At 34.2% G+C, this 17,616-nt stretch overlaps 1 protein-coding gene across 5 annotated transcripts; it reads left to right on the top strand.

Moving 5' to 3' along the window:
• The first annotated feature begins 2,875 nt into the window (after positions 1-2,875).
• LOC124179829 (mitogen-activated protein kinase kinase kinase 15) lies at positions 2,876-17,104 on the top strand. Of its 5 annotated transcripts, none has more exons than XM_046564606.1 (24): positions 2,877-3,031; positions 3,540-3,656; positions 5,857-6,080; positions 6,210-6,404; positions 7,077-7,246; positions 7,901-8,069; positions 8,174-8,473; positions 8,625-8,878; positions 8,967-9,126; positions 9,243-9,596; positions 9,706-9,967; positions 10,045-10,182; positions 10,300-10,466; positions 10,842-10,937; positions 11,017-11,156; positions 11,334-11,489; positions 12,663-12,755; positions 13,480-13,592; positions 13,734-13,903; positions 13,993-14,257; positions 14,873-15,200; positions 15,325-15,478; positions 15,735-15,811; positions 15,873-17,104. In XM_046564606.1, the coding sequence occupies exons 2-24, from the start codon at positions 3,620-3,622 to the stop codon at positions 15,934-15,936; spliced, it is 4,086 nt and encodes a 1,361-aa protein (XP_046420562.1). In that variant the 5' UTR covers positions 2,877-3,031; positions 3,540-3,619; the 3' UTR covers positions 15,937-17,104. The 5 variants fall into 5 exon arrangements, with proteins under 5 accessions (XP_046420565.1, XP_046420562.1, XP_046420563.1 ...); XM_046564607.1 differs by having other exon boundaries at positions 2,895-3,180; XM_046564608.1 differs by lacking the exon at positions 2,877-3,031 and adding an exon at positions 3,195-3,213.
• The last annotated feature ends 512 nt before the right edge of the window (positions 17,105-17,616 follow it).

The raw sequence follows: 17,616 nt of genomic DNA, 5'->3' as shown, positions 1-17,616 counted from the left end.
GAATCAGGAGCATATATGAACACAGAAACATTACGCAATATTTGTGAGCAAGTCTTTTTTATTCTGGGATGGGTGAAATCGGCTCATACACGCTTTGGATTCTCTTTATTATTCATAAATTCCTATTCGGTTAAGAGACAAACGTCTTATGCGTAACGTTTACGGTAATTTAGACAGCGGTGTTTCAATACCAATTAACACCGGCTAATGTAAGTGCTGTCAAATGTTATGAAAACACTTTTGTCGCACTTTTAAACCGGGCATGCTAGTAGGGTATCATGAAGAACGAACAGCTGCCTTTGCCTGCATACTGTTTCACGTGCTTTCCAATTTTTCAACATCCATTACCTTCATATCATGTATCATACATAACATCTGTTACAATTTAATAATTTGTAAATCTTTATTCGTAAATTACTGTCCAGATCCGACGGTGATCGATGATGTATACCTAGGTATATTATAAACAAGCCATTACGTCAGAATAATTTTGTTTCAACTGTGCTTGCAGTCTCGTATTCTCTGTCCCAAAAATACAACTTGCGCCCAATAAATTGCATACAATGTACAAGTTTAGCGAAAACGTGATTCCATAACGTTTTGCTTTCGTATTTTGTCGTGGCAAAGTTTTTCATTAAATTTCTACGATTCATCATTACATAAGGTAAATAAATATTAGAACGAAACGAATCGGGAATAGCTGCGAAATATGTGCATTCTGTATAACATACCGTCTATTTTAGCTGACTTTCAAATGTACATACATACATAACTATAAGTTGAGATGACTCGCAAGTGGGCGAGGCGGAAAAATTATAATAAATGGGAAATTACCGTTGTTGATGGGCACACGTGTTTGACGCCTAGTACAATTAGGAATTTGATTAGGCCTGAGAATGATAAATTGAGAGCGCGAACCTGTTGGGAATGTCTTAATGATAGCAACGCTAGGAACCTCGCTATGAGCATCACTAGGAGCATATTAAAATCCAACAATGAAAGAATCTCGGAGCCCACTGACGTAATCGACACCGTTGGAGAATCTTTTACCTCGTTTCATAAATTCCTAGTCTTTGACTGGACAAAAGTCTTCCTGTTCCGGCGAATATCGACCAGTTCAACATTCTTCAGGCGAATAGACGCGAAGGAATTAATAGGATATCAGAAACTAAACAGTTTTGCGCATGGACCCAGCTCGTTCCGAATCATGAAGTCCTATTCCGTACTAATGAAATAATGTATCGAAACCGATTATGATTTTAGGAGTATTGCTACTCTTTGTTGGGCAAGGTTCAGGTGGTTTTCTTTTCTTTTTCGTTTTATAATTGCATGTAAACTTTCTTTGGGATGGATAAAGTTTATCAGATATCAGGGGAATATAAATAATATCGGGTATATCCTGTTATGAATAAAATTCATGCGTTGTTTAATTAATTACGACTATACATGTAGATTATGATTCCCTGATAAAATGCACGACAAAAATCTTCACCTAACTCATTTTTACCAATGATTTTCGTTGTGTCATTCTGTTAATGTCTCTTTTTTCATTTAGCTTGTACTACTGCACTTTCAAAAAATTTCATAATCGTCTCGTCTCGCGTCCTACGTGTCGAGTGCAACGTTTGTCGCTTCGGAAGGTGAGAAAATTGTACCAGGAGCGAATAATAAGCTAATAGCTTACTGCAATTCACTTGAACATGTTTCAATTTGCATTAGGTAAAACTATGCGTTTGTTGGATGAAAAAAATAAAAAAAATTATACATAATAAGAAAATTGCATTGCGCTATGTTCTCTGCTAATTTTATTCTACTATGCGCGAGCTCATCAAACTTACCCACTGTACCTTTCCTAATTGTGCAGAGGAGATATATTGCATGTAGGTATTTACAGTAATGTTCATTAATAAGTTCCCAGTGGCATACTATTTTTTTGGAATCAAATCTGGAACGAGTTTCATTTCTAATCAAATTTTATCTGCCAACGACGATATGCAAGTGACAGGAGAAACCATGTCTTATCATGTCAAAACTTGTCACAGTAATTGTTCACATTAGGTTTATTTTCTTGTACTGATGTGTCATTGGTTGCAGGGATGATCAAGATCGACTAATTGATGATCTTCAAATGTGATTCTTAGAAAGTTGTCACTGCCACCTTATACGCCCTCCACTAGCTTTGTGTAATCTCCATGGGAGAAACAAATGATTCGTACATTGATAATAGAGATTCATAAAATTTCTATACAAGGAAAAATCGTTTCAGTTTTGACTCCATAAAAATAGTGAGTCACTCGGAACCTACTTATTAATGAACATTACTGTACACACTATTTACAAATTTACATAGCAATTAATTAATGATAACATTATGTAGAATGATAATTTTTTTTCTAACACGCAATGTAATCTCTTTTTCGTTTTCATTGCAAATATTATCCCATTCGCTGTCAAATTCCTAATTTACATCGTACTTGCACCAATGATTACTGTGAGGAGTGATTCAATGTTTTCCCAATTGGATTTTTATTTAATATCTTTTGCAATCAAGATTTCACTGAAAATACAAACGTAGAGTACAATCTATAATAATAATATACCTGACAATAAGTGCATGTATTGAAATCTACAGAAATACATGTATGTTTCGAATAGATAAAAGTTACAATTCAATAAGTAATAAAAATCTATTACTACTATTCTACCGGAGTTGAACGTTGTCTGGAGAAGACGATCCAGCCAACGAGTCGAATGCATCTATTTTAGCGACGAGATGTCGTCTCCTGGGGTTTTCCTGCGCGTGCTCAGTTTGAGAGGTACCTGCCTTACCGACGGAGCTGGGTAAGTCTGAACATAGCGCTAGCGATAAGTATCGAAGTGCACTACGTAGTTGACCGCACCGACACCAACAACCCGAAGATAGTGCGTGATCCGGACTCACGGAGAGCCGCTCTCGAGCAGCAGCACAACAGCAGTCGAGTCTGCTTCTGAGAGAAATGGTCGGTGATTTCTGTCCCGTGCACCGTAAATGGTATTTAATTGAATTCAATTGATCATCGTATCGTTTTACGTTATTAAACGTGGTGCGACTAACTTTTGTGTATAAAGGCGCGTGTGGCCGATGTTTAAAACGCGTAGTACGAGGCTAGAATGAGACGAAGTGAAGTGAAAGAAAATATTGTATGTAACATACATACCCAGCACAAAAAATTGGTTGATCAAAAAATTGTGTTTCTAAAATATACTAACCCTCGTTCAGTTATTCTACGAACCGTGATAAAATTATTGCCAGTATTAGTTGCTACGTGTTCCTCGTCGGGGATATTATTTATCTCTGTCAACTGTTAGACGATAACAACTTTATAATTGCTACCAATTTAGTTACATTCTTCATTCTACCCTAATCGACGCCTCGTACAGCAGTTGTTTAAACAGTCTGTTTCGAAGAGGGACGGCGATAATATGTTTGATCAAAGTTTTACATAATGGTCACTGTACTACCGTATCTCATTATTCTTTCATGTCGTTCCGTGTTACAGTTTTGTTAACGGAATTGTCACACCACGAGTACGCGAAGTGTGCCAATAATCTTTATTGAGGAAAACTGACACTGTGTAAAATGCCATCAACCTGTGGAGACGTTATTGAAATTCCTGGTAAGTCCGACGATATTTATACCCTCATTGTTACGTTGTATTTTTATATACATATACCTATATATATATATATATACACACACACACATATACATATCTTATATTATTTCCACATGTAGCAATCGTTGACCAATAACGTGGAATTGATATCAATTTCTCTCATTTGCATCATATACTTCCGTGCAATTTTATTTTTTTAACATAAACCGAGGATTCTCATATTCTGTTTTACATTCATCGATACGTGTGTGTATACATACAGTATTTAGGAACCTATACATCCTAAGTAGCGTGAGACTAAAAATTGTATCGGCGATACAAGGAGGCGAAAAATTCTCCAAATTTTTTTTATTACATACCTATTATTCTACAGTTATGTTTCGTTGCAGACTAAATTGACATTAACGCGTATGCATTTGTTACTAACCAATTATGCATCCGTCACCGTCTACTATACAGTGGGTTACATAGCGGTGTATAATTATTGAAAAAACAATTCTATCGGGAAACGTTTTTGCCCACGCTTTATAGAAACACATTTTTTCTCATAAAAGTCAGAAGTAAGTAATACGATCAATATCACTCACAAAATTATATTATATTACCTACAACGTGATCATTAATTTCTTTTCCCTTTACAACGTAATTGTTTCTTTTGTCTGTCAAGAGAATTTACTGTCAGTTGCATAAAATACAGATTCAGTTCACGCCACAGCCAGTTTCTTTGGTAAACCTGACATTCTTGGAGTAATAAATAATATCAGTTATTTAAATATAGGTTGTGATCTTCTGAAGCTCAATTTACTTCACTTTTTATCAGCCAACGATAATAGTTTTACACAGAAATTGACGTATTATCATTTCCCCGAAAATGGATGGATATTAATAGGTTTTAAGTTAATTGTTTGTCCTACGTCAAAAATAGGCTCTATTGTACAATATAGATAACCAATCATTGTTGTCAAACCGACGATTAACTTGAAAACTGAAACTAATCGAGCGATTTAGCTGTAATATTGTATTTTACTCGTGTTCACAAAATTTCATCACTTCCTTATGATGAATAAATTGATAAAATTAGCTTCAGAAAGACTGGAACTTTATTTCATTTTTGTTCCTAAGATATACTGAATTTGCTAGTTAACAATCATGTGTTCATAAAAAGAAGATTCACTTATTCTTAATTGTCTTTCCAGCTTTTCTATTATTCATTATCGAAATTATGTAATTTAGTAACAGTTTATGTATATTCTTAGGTAAATTGAGATTTTATTTAATTTGGGAAAAAAAAACGAGAAATATCTTTTTCCTTATTCTAATTTATTGCATACAGTGTCAGTCATATCTAAAATTGCGAAATAATGCTTTTTTGCCGAAATGTGAATCATCACAGTAGTGTTCTAAGTTCAACATCGTAGGCAGATAGGGTTCGCCAGACCTTATCTTTTCTGTTTTCACATTATCCTAATGTCGCGAGGGGCACATAGCATAATTTTAACTAAGATATTCGTATCACCCATCCAGCATAATTATATTCTACACGGAAAGTGTTTTCATGTCGAGATAAATGTTAATGATAAAGCTTAAGCTGGTAATAATAATAATGAGGAACGTTGTATTGTGGGTGTGGGTAGCAGAAAAAAGAATCTAAACTTGTAAATTGTGCGATACCACAAGCCTCATACCACGAACAACCTAAGGAAACGATTACATGAAAGAAAGTAATAAACCGCATGAATAGACTCATTACATCAATGACGAAAAATTCTCAGGATGAATTATATCAGGCTGCAGTTTGTAACGTTATTGTAATGATGCAACTTTGGTAAAAGTCCTTATTTTCCAGCTTCAGGATCATTTGATATTTAGTAAACTGTTAATGCAGCAAAATATTAATTTTCTGTTTCAACGTTTCGATACATTAACGTTACTAACTCCAGCCTCGTGATTTATATCAGTTTCAGTGTTAGTACGCTTCTAAGTAACCCAGCACATACAATTCGTGTTACTCACACAACTTATTCTATATTTACAGGGAGCTTGCAATTTAGTAAGAAAACAATTATTATTTATCGATAATATCGCTGTACTCGCATAATTAATATTATATTTTTTCTATCCCATTTTTGTTTTGGATTCGCTTATGCAAGGGAGCTGCTGATCATTAATTTTTGTGACATTTTTTTTTTCACCTTTGTAGGTATGGTGGGGCAATACGGCGTTGTTGATGCTATGTTGAGCACAGACAGTGTCGGCACACACAGTGACGTATCTGGCCACACAACAATACCTGGAAGACCCAGAATGGACGTCGCTTGTGTTTTAGATTTACAACAACCGCAGTACCTCTCACACCGCAAAAAAGCCTTAGAAGAAGTTAGACAAGCGTGTAGTTTAGTCAACGCCAACATGCATCACATACAGGTAATCGAGTATGGATAGATTCAACTTTTCATTTTTAAACTGATAGGTGTTTTTTTTTCCAATAAGTATGGCAAACGAAAGGAAAAATTTCTGATGCTAATTAATGTTTACAATTTTCCTCTTTGACAGTTCGAAAAACTTGATTTTGGCGAAGCCAATGTTTTGGATACCTTCTACAACGCAGATGTGGTTGTTGTGGACCTAAGCATTCAGCTGCAACAATCGGCGTTATTTTATCACTTAGGTGTGAGAGAAAGTTTTGGGATGAAAGAAAACATTCTGTTGCACAACGACATGGATACCGAAGCCACAATCAGGTTAAAGGTAGGTAATTACTACTAAGTCGTTAAATGTACTTTTTGAAACACATAGGATTAGGTACTTTCTGTAATGTTCAAACGTGAGTTCTCAATCGGTTCAAAAAATTCCAGAAACCTAAGCTATGTGACAATAATAATCTTGGCATATTAATTCTTAGTATTTATCTCTTGCTGTTACCATTTTCTGGAATGTTATATGATGAAGTAAATGCAGCTATTAACTGTACAATTCTTGTGGAATAAAAGTAATAATTGTGATAATAAACGGAATACGTTGTTCTTATTTTCTTTTTATATGTCGTGCGTAGGAAGTGGTGTTAGAAATAATGTATACACAGACCTTGGCTACTCATTATGACTGATATAGACTCACGAGTAATGGTCTCAATTAAAGGGTGTTATTAATAGTCACCTCAGCGATGCAACTGGCTTACTGTGTCTAGCTATTCACAAGCTTTGATTTCCTTTTCAATTATTCAATTCTTATTTACAATCGTAGAGGATACAAGTAACTAAATTTGATCAATAATTGTAATGACTGTTGATAAGCCTAATGATAAGACGCGATAAATTAACAACAGCTACAAAATTGAACGACTAATTAATCCTATAGGCCTGAATTATTCTCACTTCTGTATAATGATTTTTCATGCATGACACTATTTTCTATTTTCAGTTGTCCTGTGGCAGCTATACCTTTGTAACTTATCGGGTAGTGGAATGTGGTTCCTGTGTGGCTACTAGCCCAGCAGCAAGCAGGGTGACCGGCGAAGAGGTGATAGACCCAAAACAACATTTAATGCTTAAACTGAAGAGACTCTTTCAGGATGTTGAAGTACAATCAAAGTGAGTATGAGCTGAGAAGAAAAACCCTTGATTTAATTTCAAATCATTTCGTATAAATAGAGCTTTCAATCAGTTGCAAATCTTGTAAATTTCACAATTCTTTTCTGATGTTCGTTCCACTGCCACGCAGGTCGACTGTAATGAGCAGTTAACAGGTAAAATTGTAGATATTTTACTGTTAGTTGTAATGTTAAGAAGTACATTTTTTTTCTCTCTACGTATCAAGTAACCAGGAAAAGTTTTGTATTGTCTGCTTGACCTTGTTAGTTTTAATGTTTATAACATGATATCGTAGCAAAGTAAACGAAATGATCCTATTTTCCTTTATCTTATCTATACCAATGCAATGAATTTCTGCAACTATCTATTGCAGTAGGTGTTCATCGTTTATTGGAGACAGTTGAGTATGAAGAAATTCCACAATACACTGTTTTAATTTGAATCTGTAGTGTTGGTTTCTTACTGTTTCGTTTTTTCATTTTTTGTCACCTCATTTCGATGATACTTGCATTACAGTAGCTATTGAGTTTTATAAACTTAATTCGGTTAAAAAACAACTTATTGATTGAACAATAGCATGTTATACCTATAGACAATTATAATTGTATCAAAACTCTCAACTACTATCTTGTATCAACCATTCAATATTTCCAGAGCCCATATGAAGGAAAAGTTTTTGGCAGATTTGCGCAATGCGCGTGAAACGTATTCGGGAGCTGAGCTTTCCAGGGTTTTAAATAACATGAGAAAACGTCTGGATGATCCGAATGTTTTATCGGGCGAAGTCGTGCTCAATGTCTTAATTTCTTACAGAGAAATACAGGTATGCCGTTTTCAAAATTGTTCGTTATTTCTTTGATCTGTATATCACCAAACCGTACTAATTTAGCAACATTTATCATACTTTACGATTACTCATTGTTTCAGGATTATGACGCAATGGTGCAGCTTGTTGATGATTTGCGGACAGTACCCACTCATAAAAATTCTATAAATACTCCAACCATACGTTTTTTATACGCCTTTGCTCTTAATAGAAGAAATAAGGAAGGGGACAGGGAAAAAGCATTGAAAGTTATCGAAAAAGCATTAGAAAAAAAAGAGAATCATGTACCAGACATGGTGTGCCTTTGTGGAAGAATTTACAAAGACAAGTTTGTCGAAAGCAGACACATGGATGAAGAAAGTCTGAAAAATGCAATCCGCTGGTATAGAAAAGGATTCGAGGTAAGGATCAATAACTTTATTATTTCTTTGTAAAAACAATTCATTATTATAGTGGTAATTGATTGTAAACTTCATTGTACAGTAATAATGATACACACATATTCCTAGCATGCATAATATTAATTTTGAAATATTTTGAATTACGTTCAAGGTACAACCAAATGAATACGCTGGTATTAATCTGGCTACTCTTTTGGTAATAGCTGGAAATGAATTTTCCAAAAGTGAAGAGTTACAGCACATTGGAATGGTGTTGAATAACTTGATTGGTAAAAAGGGAAGCTTGTCCAGCCTGAAAGACTACTGGGATGTTGCAACGTTTTTCGAAATCAGTGTACTTGCTGAGGATTATTCCAAGGCTATACAAGCAGCTGAATGTATGTTCAAATTAAAACCACCCAATTGGTATGTTTGCATTGTGATTTTCCGCTTACAAGTCATATAATATAGCACCAATTAGACGTTGTATAAATATACTTATTTTCGATATTAGGTACTTGAAGTCAACCATAGGCAACATATCGCTTATAGACAGGTTTCGAAAAAAGAACTTGGAAGTTGAGGCTTCGCCTGAAGAGCAAGTTTTTGGATTCTGGATTGAATACTTCGACGAAGCGACAAAATCTGAAGTTGGGGACAGTATACGTTTCCCCGTGAGTTCACTAACAGTTCTGAATATATTTTATACATTTCTTACCGTAATATTTTAGGAACCAATCGTTGTATTACAAACGAATGAACATGCATCTAATGAAATATTTTTGTACAGTTACTGGTGCTGGAACCGACAAAAATTCTAATGCCAAGTTACGTAAATATAAATCTTGGCGCAGAAGAAAAATCGATACAAATATGGAACTTGTGCTTAGATAAATTGAAAGACAACTGTAAACAAGTACATGAGTGGCTATTCACCGCAAACATGATTCGCAGTGTCAGTTTGTATAAACGAGACGAACGCTGTCTATTCTTATATGTACATCAGAATTCTGATGACTTTCAAATGTATCTACCATCCATCCAATGTAGACAACGATTTTACGATTTAATCTTGGAAATGACGAGAGACCAGGAAGGCATGGTCACAGATCTGGATGCTTACTTAACTAATGACCAGATGAAGGTTTGTTTTGTTTATGTTATATAATTCCACACTTGGAATTTTACTTAAATTATGATTGATTTGGGATTTTCAAGAAATAAAACACAATTTCGGTTTACGAAATTTTCAGTTTGAATACGAATTAGATGATCAAAACAAACGTACGATCCTTGGGAAAGGTACGTATGGTGTTGTATACGCAGCTCGTGATTTAAACACACAAGTGAGAATAGCGGTGAAAGAGATACCAGAAAGAAACCTTGGGGACGTACAACCTTTGCACGAAGAAATCAAATTGCACAGTCAACTCAGACACCGAAACATCGTTCAGTACTTGGGATCTGTGAGTGAGGATGGTTTCTTCAAAATTTTCATGGAGCAAGTTCCTGGAGGTAAGCTTTGACAAATGATTGCTCCATTAGTTTTTTCGAAATTTATTTTTCCTCATTTTAGATTTCTTGGATTCCAGGTAGCTTATCGGCGCTGCTTCGATCGAAATGGGGCCCGTTAAAGGAAAATGAATCAACCATATCTTTTTATACAAAACAGATTTTAGAAGGACTTAAGTACCTGCACGATCAGAAAATTGTTCATCGTGATATTAAAGGTATTTAAGTATTGACACTATATATGTACAAACTTATTACGTACTCCAATGTTTTATGGTATTCTGTTAAGTCGAAAAAAACGAATATCTTGACACTCACACTATTTAATAATACAGGTGATAATGTATTGGTTAACACGTATAGTGGAGTGGTTAAAATTTCTGACTTTGGTACATCGAAGCGACTCGCTGGTCTTTGTCCAAGTACCGAAACATTCACTGGAACATTACAATACATGGCACCAGAAGTCATAGACAAAGGGCAACGTGGTTACGGAGCTCCTGTAAGTTTTCTCTCAAGTTTTTATTATAATAAAATAGCATTTTGCATCGTTCTTAATAGCGTATCGCGTTACTTCACAGACTGTAATATTCTTGTTACGTTGCAAATATTTTCTGGCTGACTCATTCAAAATGGTCTTATTACAAAGCATTGCATTCTGTAGATAACCAGTTGTGAGAACAGTTTACACAGTGCTGTGGAAGAGTTGCTAAAGAAACGTATCATTATTGCTGTATTCTGAATAATTTTATTCGCTCAATAGCTTTACATCAAGAAATTGTAATTTTTATATTCAGAACTAGTCCTTCCGTTTCTACATGCTTAGTTAAAAAGTAATTTTGTTTATTAATTATATAATGATTGTGTTCATTTGTAGGCTGATATTTGGTCATTGGGTTGTACAATTGTTGAAATGGCTACAGGAAAACCTCCTTTTATAGAGTTGGGTTCACCACAGGCTGCTGTTTTCAAGGTAAATGTGAACTCTGTTTTAATCCTCGAACAGTAAACAGCATAACATTATATTTTTTTGTATGGAATTTTCTTCAAAGGTGGGATTTTATAAAATACACCCTGAAATACCCTCGGAATTATCGGAAAGAGCAAAGAGCTTCATTTTACGGTGTTTCGAGCCAAATCCCGACACCAGGGCGACAGCTGCTAAACTATTAGACGATCCTTTTCTTACAGAGTAAGTTTGTTATTGTAAACTAGGAGTTTCGGCAATCCCAATTAGCAGACCTCTCCACCTGTGAAGATGAGAACTGTAATGGAGCATGTGTAATCATAAACTGAAACTAAAAATTGATTCTACAGTAAAAGAGGTCTTATTTAGCCAATTCAACATGGTCTCATCTTTTCATTTTAGAAAAAAGAAGAGTACGAGATTACCTGCACCACCAGATTTCAGCAGAAGTATATCGGTGCCAGCGGAAAGGCTTGAGCGACTGGCTAAATTTGACAAGACAAACAATAACCACATCGTTACAACACCGCCAATCCAGTCTTCTCATTCTGATGATACGTAAGTTTTTTTGAATTTTTCTATAATTATTACACTGTTCACAGCTGCTAACAGCTAATCGCTATTCATTATCTTATGAATATATTTTTATCGTTTTGTCTTAATTGTGTTGTTTTGTCTTCGAATGGTGCTTAAGGCTTGCAGGAAACTTATGTCCAGTTTTGTGTGCGTTGACCACATTAATAGACATAAAATCAATGCGATACTAGCTAACAATTTTTTTTCCTCCTAATATAAATTCATTTAATTCGTATAAAAAGAAAAAAAAAAAAATTTGCGATTGAAATTCGATGCAGCGTTGATCTGAAGAAGATAAAAGAAATTTAAAGAAAATGCACGTACAATATTTACAAATCGAGAATCTTCAAACCTCTATAAGGTAAAATTGTGGTAACTACATGGTGGTCAGCCTTTGTGTGATAAATATTATGAAGCCAAGAATATATTCTTTTGTAAATGAACAGTCTCCTTTTACGGTTAGTGATAAAAAAATCTTTAACTGATATATACATATATGTATATATATATATAAGTATATACATACATATCTGCAATCTATATCAGGATGTGTGTGGCAGGAAGAGAGTCAGCATGTAGATTAGATCTGCACTCCTTGACATACTGGACCCGTAGTAGTCCGTTGCCAGGCGTCGAAACTATCACAATCGTGCAAATAACGTCTCTCGGTATCTTTTCATTTACTTGAGGATAGTACTTTATTAGTATTATTGCTGTGTCACTTGCAAATTAACGCATTTGAGTCCAAATATGTGTTATTGTGAAATGAACACGAATCAAATAAAAATGAAGATGATTATGAGATTTTATCCCACCGTGGATAACGAAAATTGGAGGTTTAGATACAGATGGTACTTATTTTATTTGAATTTTATAACATTTGCATCACAACCATGTCTGTTATAAGATCTTATCAAAAAAATTTTTGCTGAATAAAATACCATATCTTGAATAATTAAAACCTACCGTAATGTATAATTTTATTATAGAAACTGATATCATAGAGGATATCTTGACGAGTTACTTTTATTCTATCAAATTTATTTTATTGTTTTATTAGTTATTATATTATTTCAAGTAACAGAGTTTATCATACTGAAAAAAAGTTATTGCGTTTGTATTAGAATTTATAACAATCTTAAGTATGATCTGTAGCGGAGGGCTGACAAAATCAAGCCCATTGAGGGAACGCAGTCCAGCTCATCTTCTCTCTCCCATCAGCATGCCTACTGCCCTTTGTTTCAACAGGTACGGTATTCAGATCAAAATGACTGATAAATTTATGTAAAAACAGAACACGAGGCAAAGAAAAAACTTTCAGCATCATTAACCATTATCCCAATCGTTAAATTCTTTTTCAAGACAATAGAAATTTCGTTGTTATATCGAACTTTTATTTTTAGTTGATATGTTAAAATTAGCAAACAATTTATTCCGAACCAGTTTACTGCAGAAATATATACATGTTTCGATATCGATTGATGTCAATGAAACATCTACAAGAAAATTAATCCTAATATGGTGTATCGAAAGAAAAATCAATTTCTGAATGTAAACAGATCAATTACTAACTTTTCATATTTATCAGTTAGATTTTCTGGTTTTTATATACACTGTGAAATTAAAGTGTAACACAATTACGATGTAATTAGGATATTTGCAATTACAAATAACAATTAACATGTAATAATTTGTTTTTGCAATTAAGAAAAAAATTATATAAGCTACATAATAATTCTTTTGCATTATATGTAGCTATATGTGCTTTTATTAATTCAATAAATATATTGCTTTCATCCTATCATTTATTACTCATAATGCAATATTAAACATAAATGTGTCAAGTCTGCTCAAAGTTTTGGAAAAAGGTTTGCAGTTATTTGTTATCATAAATAAAAATAAATAAACTGACCACATATCCATATACATAGTTGCGAAATTAAAAATGACTTTTTTTATGTTCAAACATCAGCACGATCGGAAGCACACCATCAATAGAGGCTAGCGAATCAGACACATCAGGACCTACAATGACTAGGAGAAGTTCTTCTGGTGGTTTATTGTCACCCGAAGTAGAATTGTCTGGTAAGTGTAAGCATTTGAATGAATCATGATCTGGAATTGACATATGTATATATGTATATATATATATATATGTTATTAGGCAAATACAATGTCTGCCATTTAGAACGTTTATTAAATTCGTATAATTTGTTCATTTTTCAGGTCAGCCAGGTAATAAAGTTGGCGAGGAACAGGAGGGCTTTTATTTATTGAAGAAAGATAGTCAACGTCGAATGACACTCACTAGAGTATTGAGTCAGGATGAAGCTAAAATATGTCAAGTATGGCTGAGGAGTATACATCAAGATGTTGGCCAAGCTGTTCTGCACATGGTAAGTTAGATTTATTTAATTGAAATAAATTATAGTGGCGAAAGACAGAAAATCGGAACGCTGAGATGATTTGGGCAACTTTGTTCCAGAATCATTTGGAACTCCTGATGCGTGGTCTGAAAGATTATATCTCTGAACCGAACCAAGATGTGCTCATGACCACAATTCGGACACTAAAGGAAGAATTAGACTTTGATTCAACTGCGATAAATCAACTGTATTCGGCAATATACCTATTTCAAACAGCTGTAAACGAGGTTTTGAGGCTGCACAGCATAAAGCCACATTGGATGTTTGCTTTGGATAATCTAGTCAGGAATGCTGTTCAAGCTGCTATTACTGTATTATCTCCAGGTAAATTTCATTTGTACTTTAATTCAGGTATACACCTCATGACAAGAAAAGTTGGTTTAACCCTATTCTTCGAATCATGTGATACGATCAATAGTTGATTGATAAAAAGATTCGAAATATTTATAATTTATTACCTTGATACAGTCGAGATCACACACCGCTTTATTTTTATCACATTTTTTGTAAACGTCATAATATTTAGCAAGTGTAGTTGAGCGTAGATTAGCTGAAAGCATCTACAAGAGTATACCTATATGTGACTATACATAAGCGTAACGTGTGCTGCGTAGTGGTATATTAACATGTCAACTCTAAAAATATCGGTTGTGAAATTCATCGTAATTACCAGATTGATCTCCACATAATCTCACTCCTCAGGCAGCAGCCTTATGATACTGTATTAAGTTTGTCTTATACTATAATCTAATGAAATACAGACGTAGAAAATAAATTGCTATGAAAGAAAAATGTAAATCAGGTATTAATCGATACATTTCGTAGTTATTTTTGTTCTTGTGGTAGTTGTTCCAATTGTGGTAGTTATTCTAATTATAGTTACAATTATTTTTAACACATGATAAAATTTTTAACTTTGTTTTATTCCACCGCCTTTAGAGCTTGGCGCCAATCTGCTTGGCCATGATCGAGGTCAATCAGGTACTGACGGTCCGGAAGAAGGATCGACGTCCGGTGTGTCAACAGTCAACTCTGTGAAATCACACAAATCTAGTGATTCTGTGGACAATAAATATTGGCGAGAATATCAGGATCAAATGGGAGCTTTAAAGACTGAAAACATGAAACTTCTTCAAGAACTCTTGGAAAGTCAGAAAGTTTATCAAGCTATGTTGCAGCAGGTAATAGGAGATCAAAAAATTCAGATGGGAGCTCTATCACAGCTGTGCGAATCGATTAATAGGAGAACTATAAGGCAAGAATCGGGGTGAGTGTTACTGGATTTTTGAGGCATGATTTCGACAGGCACGTAAAAATTTATTTGTTTGCAAACTTTGGCAGTCTATAATCTATATAGGTAACAAATACAAAAATTATTATCCATTTCACAGATATAATTCGACGATTTCTGGTGGAGAGCCTGTGTCTCCTATTCCAGGATTTTTACCCCAAATCAGTGTCACTGACCATAATGCTACTCCAGCTGATACCAGGCTTACGGAATGGTTACAAGGTCTAGGTGTAGATGCGTCTTCTATAGACAGGGTATGTTCAAAAGTACTGCGTAATTGGGATGAAGTTTTGTTGAATATGCGTTAGATAATTGGATAATAGTTTTATTATTCTCAGCATCGTGTGAAACATGTAGAATAAACTGATAATTTCATTTAGTTACGTAGTTGAGAAAGATGATTCCATTGTTCATTGGCAATTGATTGATATGTCAATTGATTTGTTCAAGCGATGTCAATCCAATTTTCTTTACGCTTAATGTCATTGGTAAAAATGAATGGTTTTACAGTTTCTATATGAAGAATACACGTTGGAAGATATTCTTTTCCACGTTAGTCGAGAAGATCTTCGCAGGCTGAACTTGAGGTAAGTTAAAAAACGCTGTAATCTTTATTTGACTGTGTTGTTAATATTACTGTTCAAACAGGGGAGGTATCGAGTTGAGGATATGGAAGGCCGTATTGCAGCATCGAAAGGACAACGAAATTTGAAATCAACCATATCAAAGTATAAAGTATATGCTAAAAATTTTTGTGGACGAGCTGCACAACTGTGGATAATGGTTTATTACTTTTAAACCGTACGAACTAACTTAACATATAATTAAACAGACTGTTGTTATATAGAGATTACTAATTTGTAAAATGTTGAGATATCTACAATAGGACCTTGTTAATTGAGCAGGAATGTTACGCACTGATTTATTAATTAGTCTACGTGATATTATATGTTTAAATAATATTTCATCAAATTAAGGCATCTACAAATGTCCGTTTACCTATTGCAAAAAGTATCCTAACGAAACGGAACCTTTATATGCATGCGATACATAGAGCAGGCACATTATGATCGAGTGAAGAATTAAATTCAATAAATATCATAGGCTATGTATCAATTAACAAAGTTTTTGTGAATATTAACTCATTGCCACTAACTGAGATATCATTCGTAAGAAGTCGTGGTTGTTACATACGTAAATATACAAGTGTGCGTATATCTTCTGTTTGCCCTAATCACAGTGATTATAAGAACTGTGTACGATCATTATATTCAAGATTTTACAACAACATTTAAGTTTTCGCTGTATTCGAAGTAGCTTAACTTAGTATATGTTCTTGGTCACTTTAATTTATTGTTGACAAGCTTCATGCCCAGCTGTGTTTGACTTTTAAATCCATCTCACGTCTACCATTAGTCATTATTCATCCAGTCACTGAAATTAAACAATCGCACTTTATATTGTACAAATCAGTTCTGAATTAATTGTATCTGCATTCTCGTATATTCGAAAAGTTGAATCGGCATTGTGCCATTTTTAAATCAATCTATGGTATATTCGTATTCCATTCGTTCCTGGAGCAAATGTGATTATTGGAAACTGTTCCTGATTTCGTGTTTTGAGAATCAATAAATAACTAGTTTATACCAACTGCCTAGCAAACAACTAAAATAGGCTTTGTCTTCCATAGGTAGCTAAATAATCGTTATTCAAAACACGGAGTTAAGATTGTTCAGAATTAATACATTGATGTTTACTTTAAAAGTGTATTGTATACTCGTATTTTTAATATTCTGCTGCCTGCACAAACTTCTTCTGTAAATATTTGTTTTCCGAAATAATGAAAGCTTGTAAAGAATAAAATGAAAATATGAAATTGATCTCTTTATTCGTATAAAAATATCGATAACGTAATTTAGTAACACTGTAGGCTCATGGATTTCTTCGTTTCCAATTCAAAAATATTCCTATTAATTTAGGGAACTAAACGCTTAGTTTGATACATAAAAATGCTAGAAGTGATACATATGAGAAGTGGATATATATTGTTGACTGAAAATTTAATTGCGCACTTTCCGAATACGCTACGTATCAAGAATTACAGCCGAAAAACGAGAACCTGAGTTTTCGACATTTTTCAGCTGGTGCTTTTTCCATCGTAATTGCTCTGCTGTTGATCCCACGCTCTTTTCGCTGCGTTTTCTGAATTCCTGGCGCTCCAATTAGTCAGAAAAGGGTCGTACAAATCGAATCTGAGACCAAAAATTTTTTGTCGAAAAATAAAAGAAAAGTAGGGCTAACCCCTTTGCATTTTTGGCGGAAATTTTCGCGATTTTCAAAAGTGCTGGAATAAATAAATTAGGGCACTATTCCGACGTAATTTTGCGAGAGA

This window comes from Neodiprion fabricii, chromosome 4 (genome assembly GCF_021155785.1).
Source record: "Neodiprion fabricii isolate iyNeoFabr1 chromosome 4, iyNeoFabr1.1, whole genome shotgun sequence".
Classification (NCBI taxonomy): Eukaryota; Metazoa; Arthropoda; class Insecta; order Hymenoptera; family Diprionidae; genus Neodiprion; species Neodiprion fabricii.
This window is presented reverse-complemented; position numbering and strand designations above follow the sequence as displayed.

Bases quoted from the DNA above. Each gene is read 5' to 3' on its own strand.
- LOC124179829 (XM_046564606.1), top strand. From the start codon at position 3,620: ATGCCATCAACCTGTGGAGACGTTATTGAAATTCCTG. The intron at 9,597-9,705 runs GTTTGTTTTGTT...CGAAATTTTCAG, and splicing joins TAACTAATGACCAGATGAAG to TTTGAATACGAATTAGATGA. The intron at 11,490-12,662 runs GTAAGTTTTTTT...TATGATCTGTAG, and splicing joins TCTTCTCATTCTGATGATAC to CGGAGGGCTGACAAAATCAA.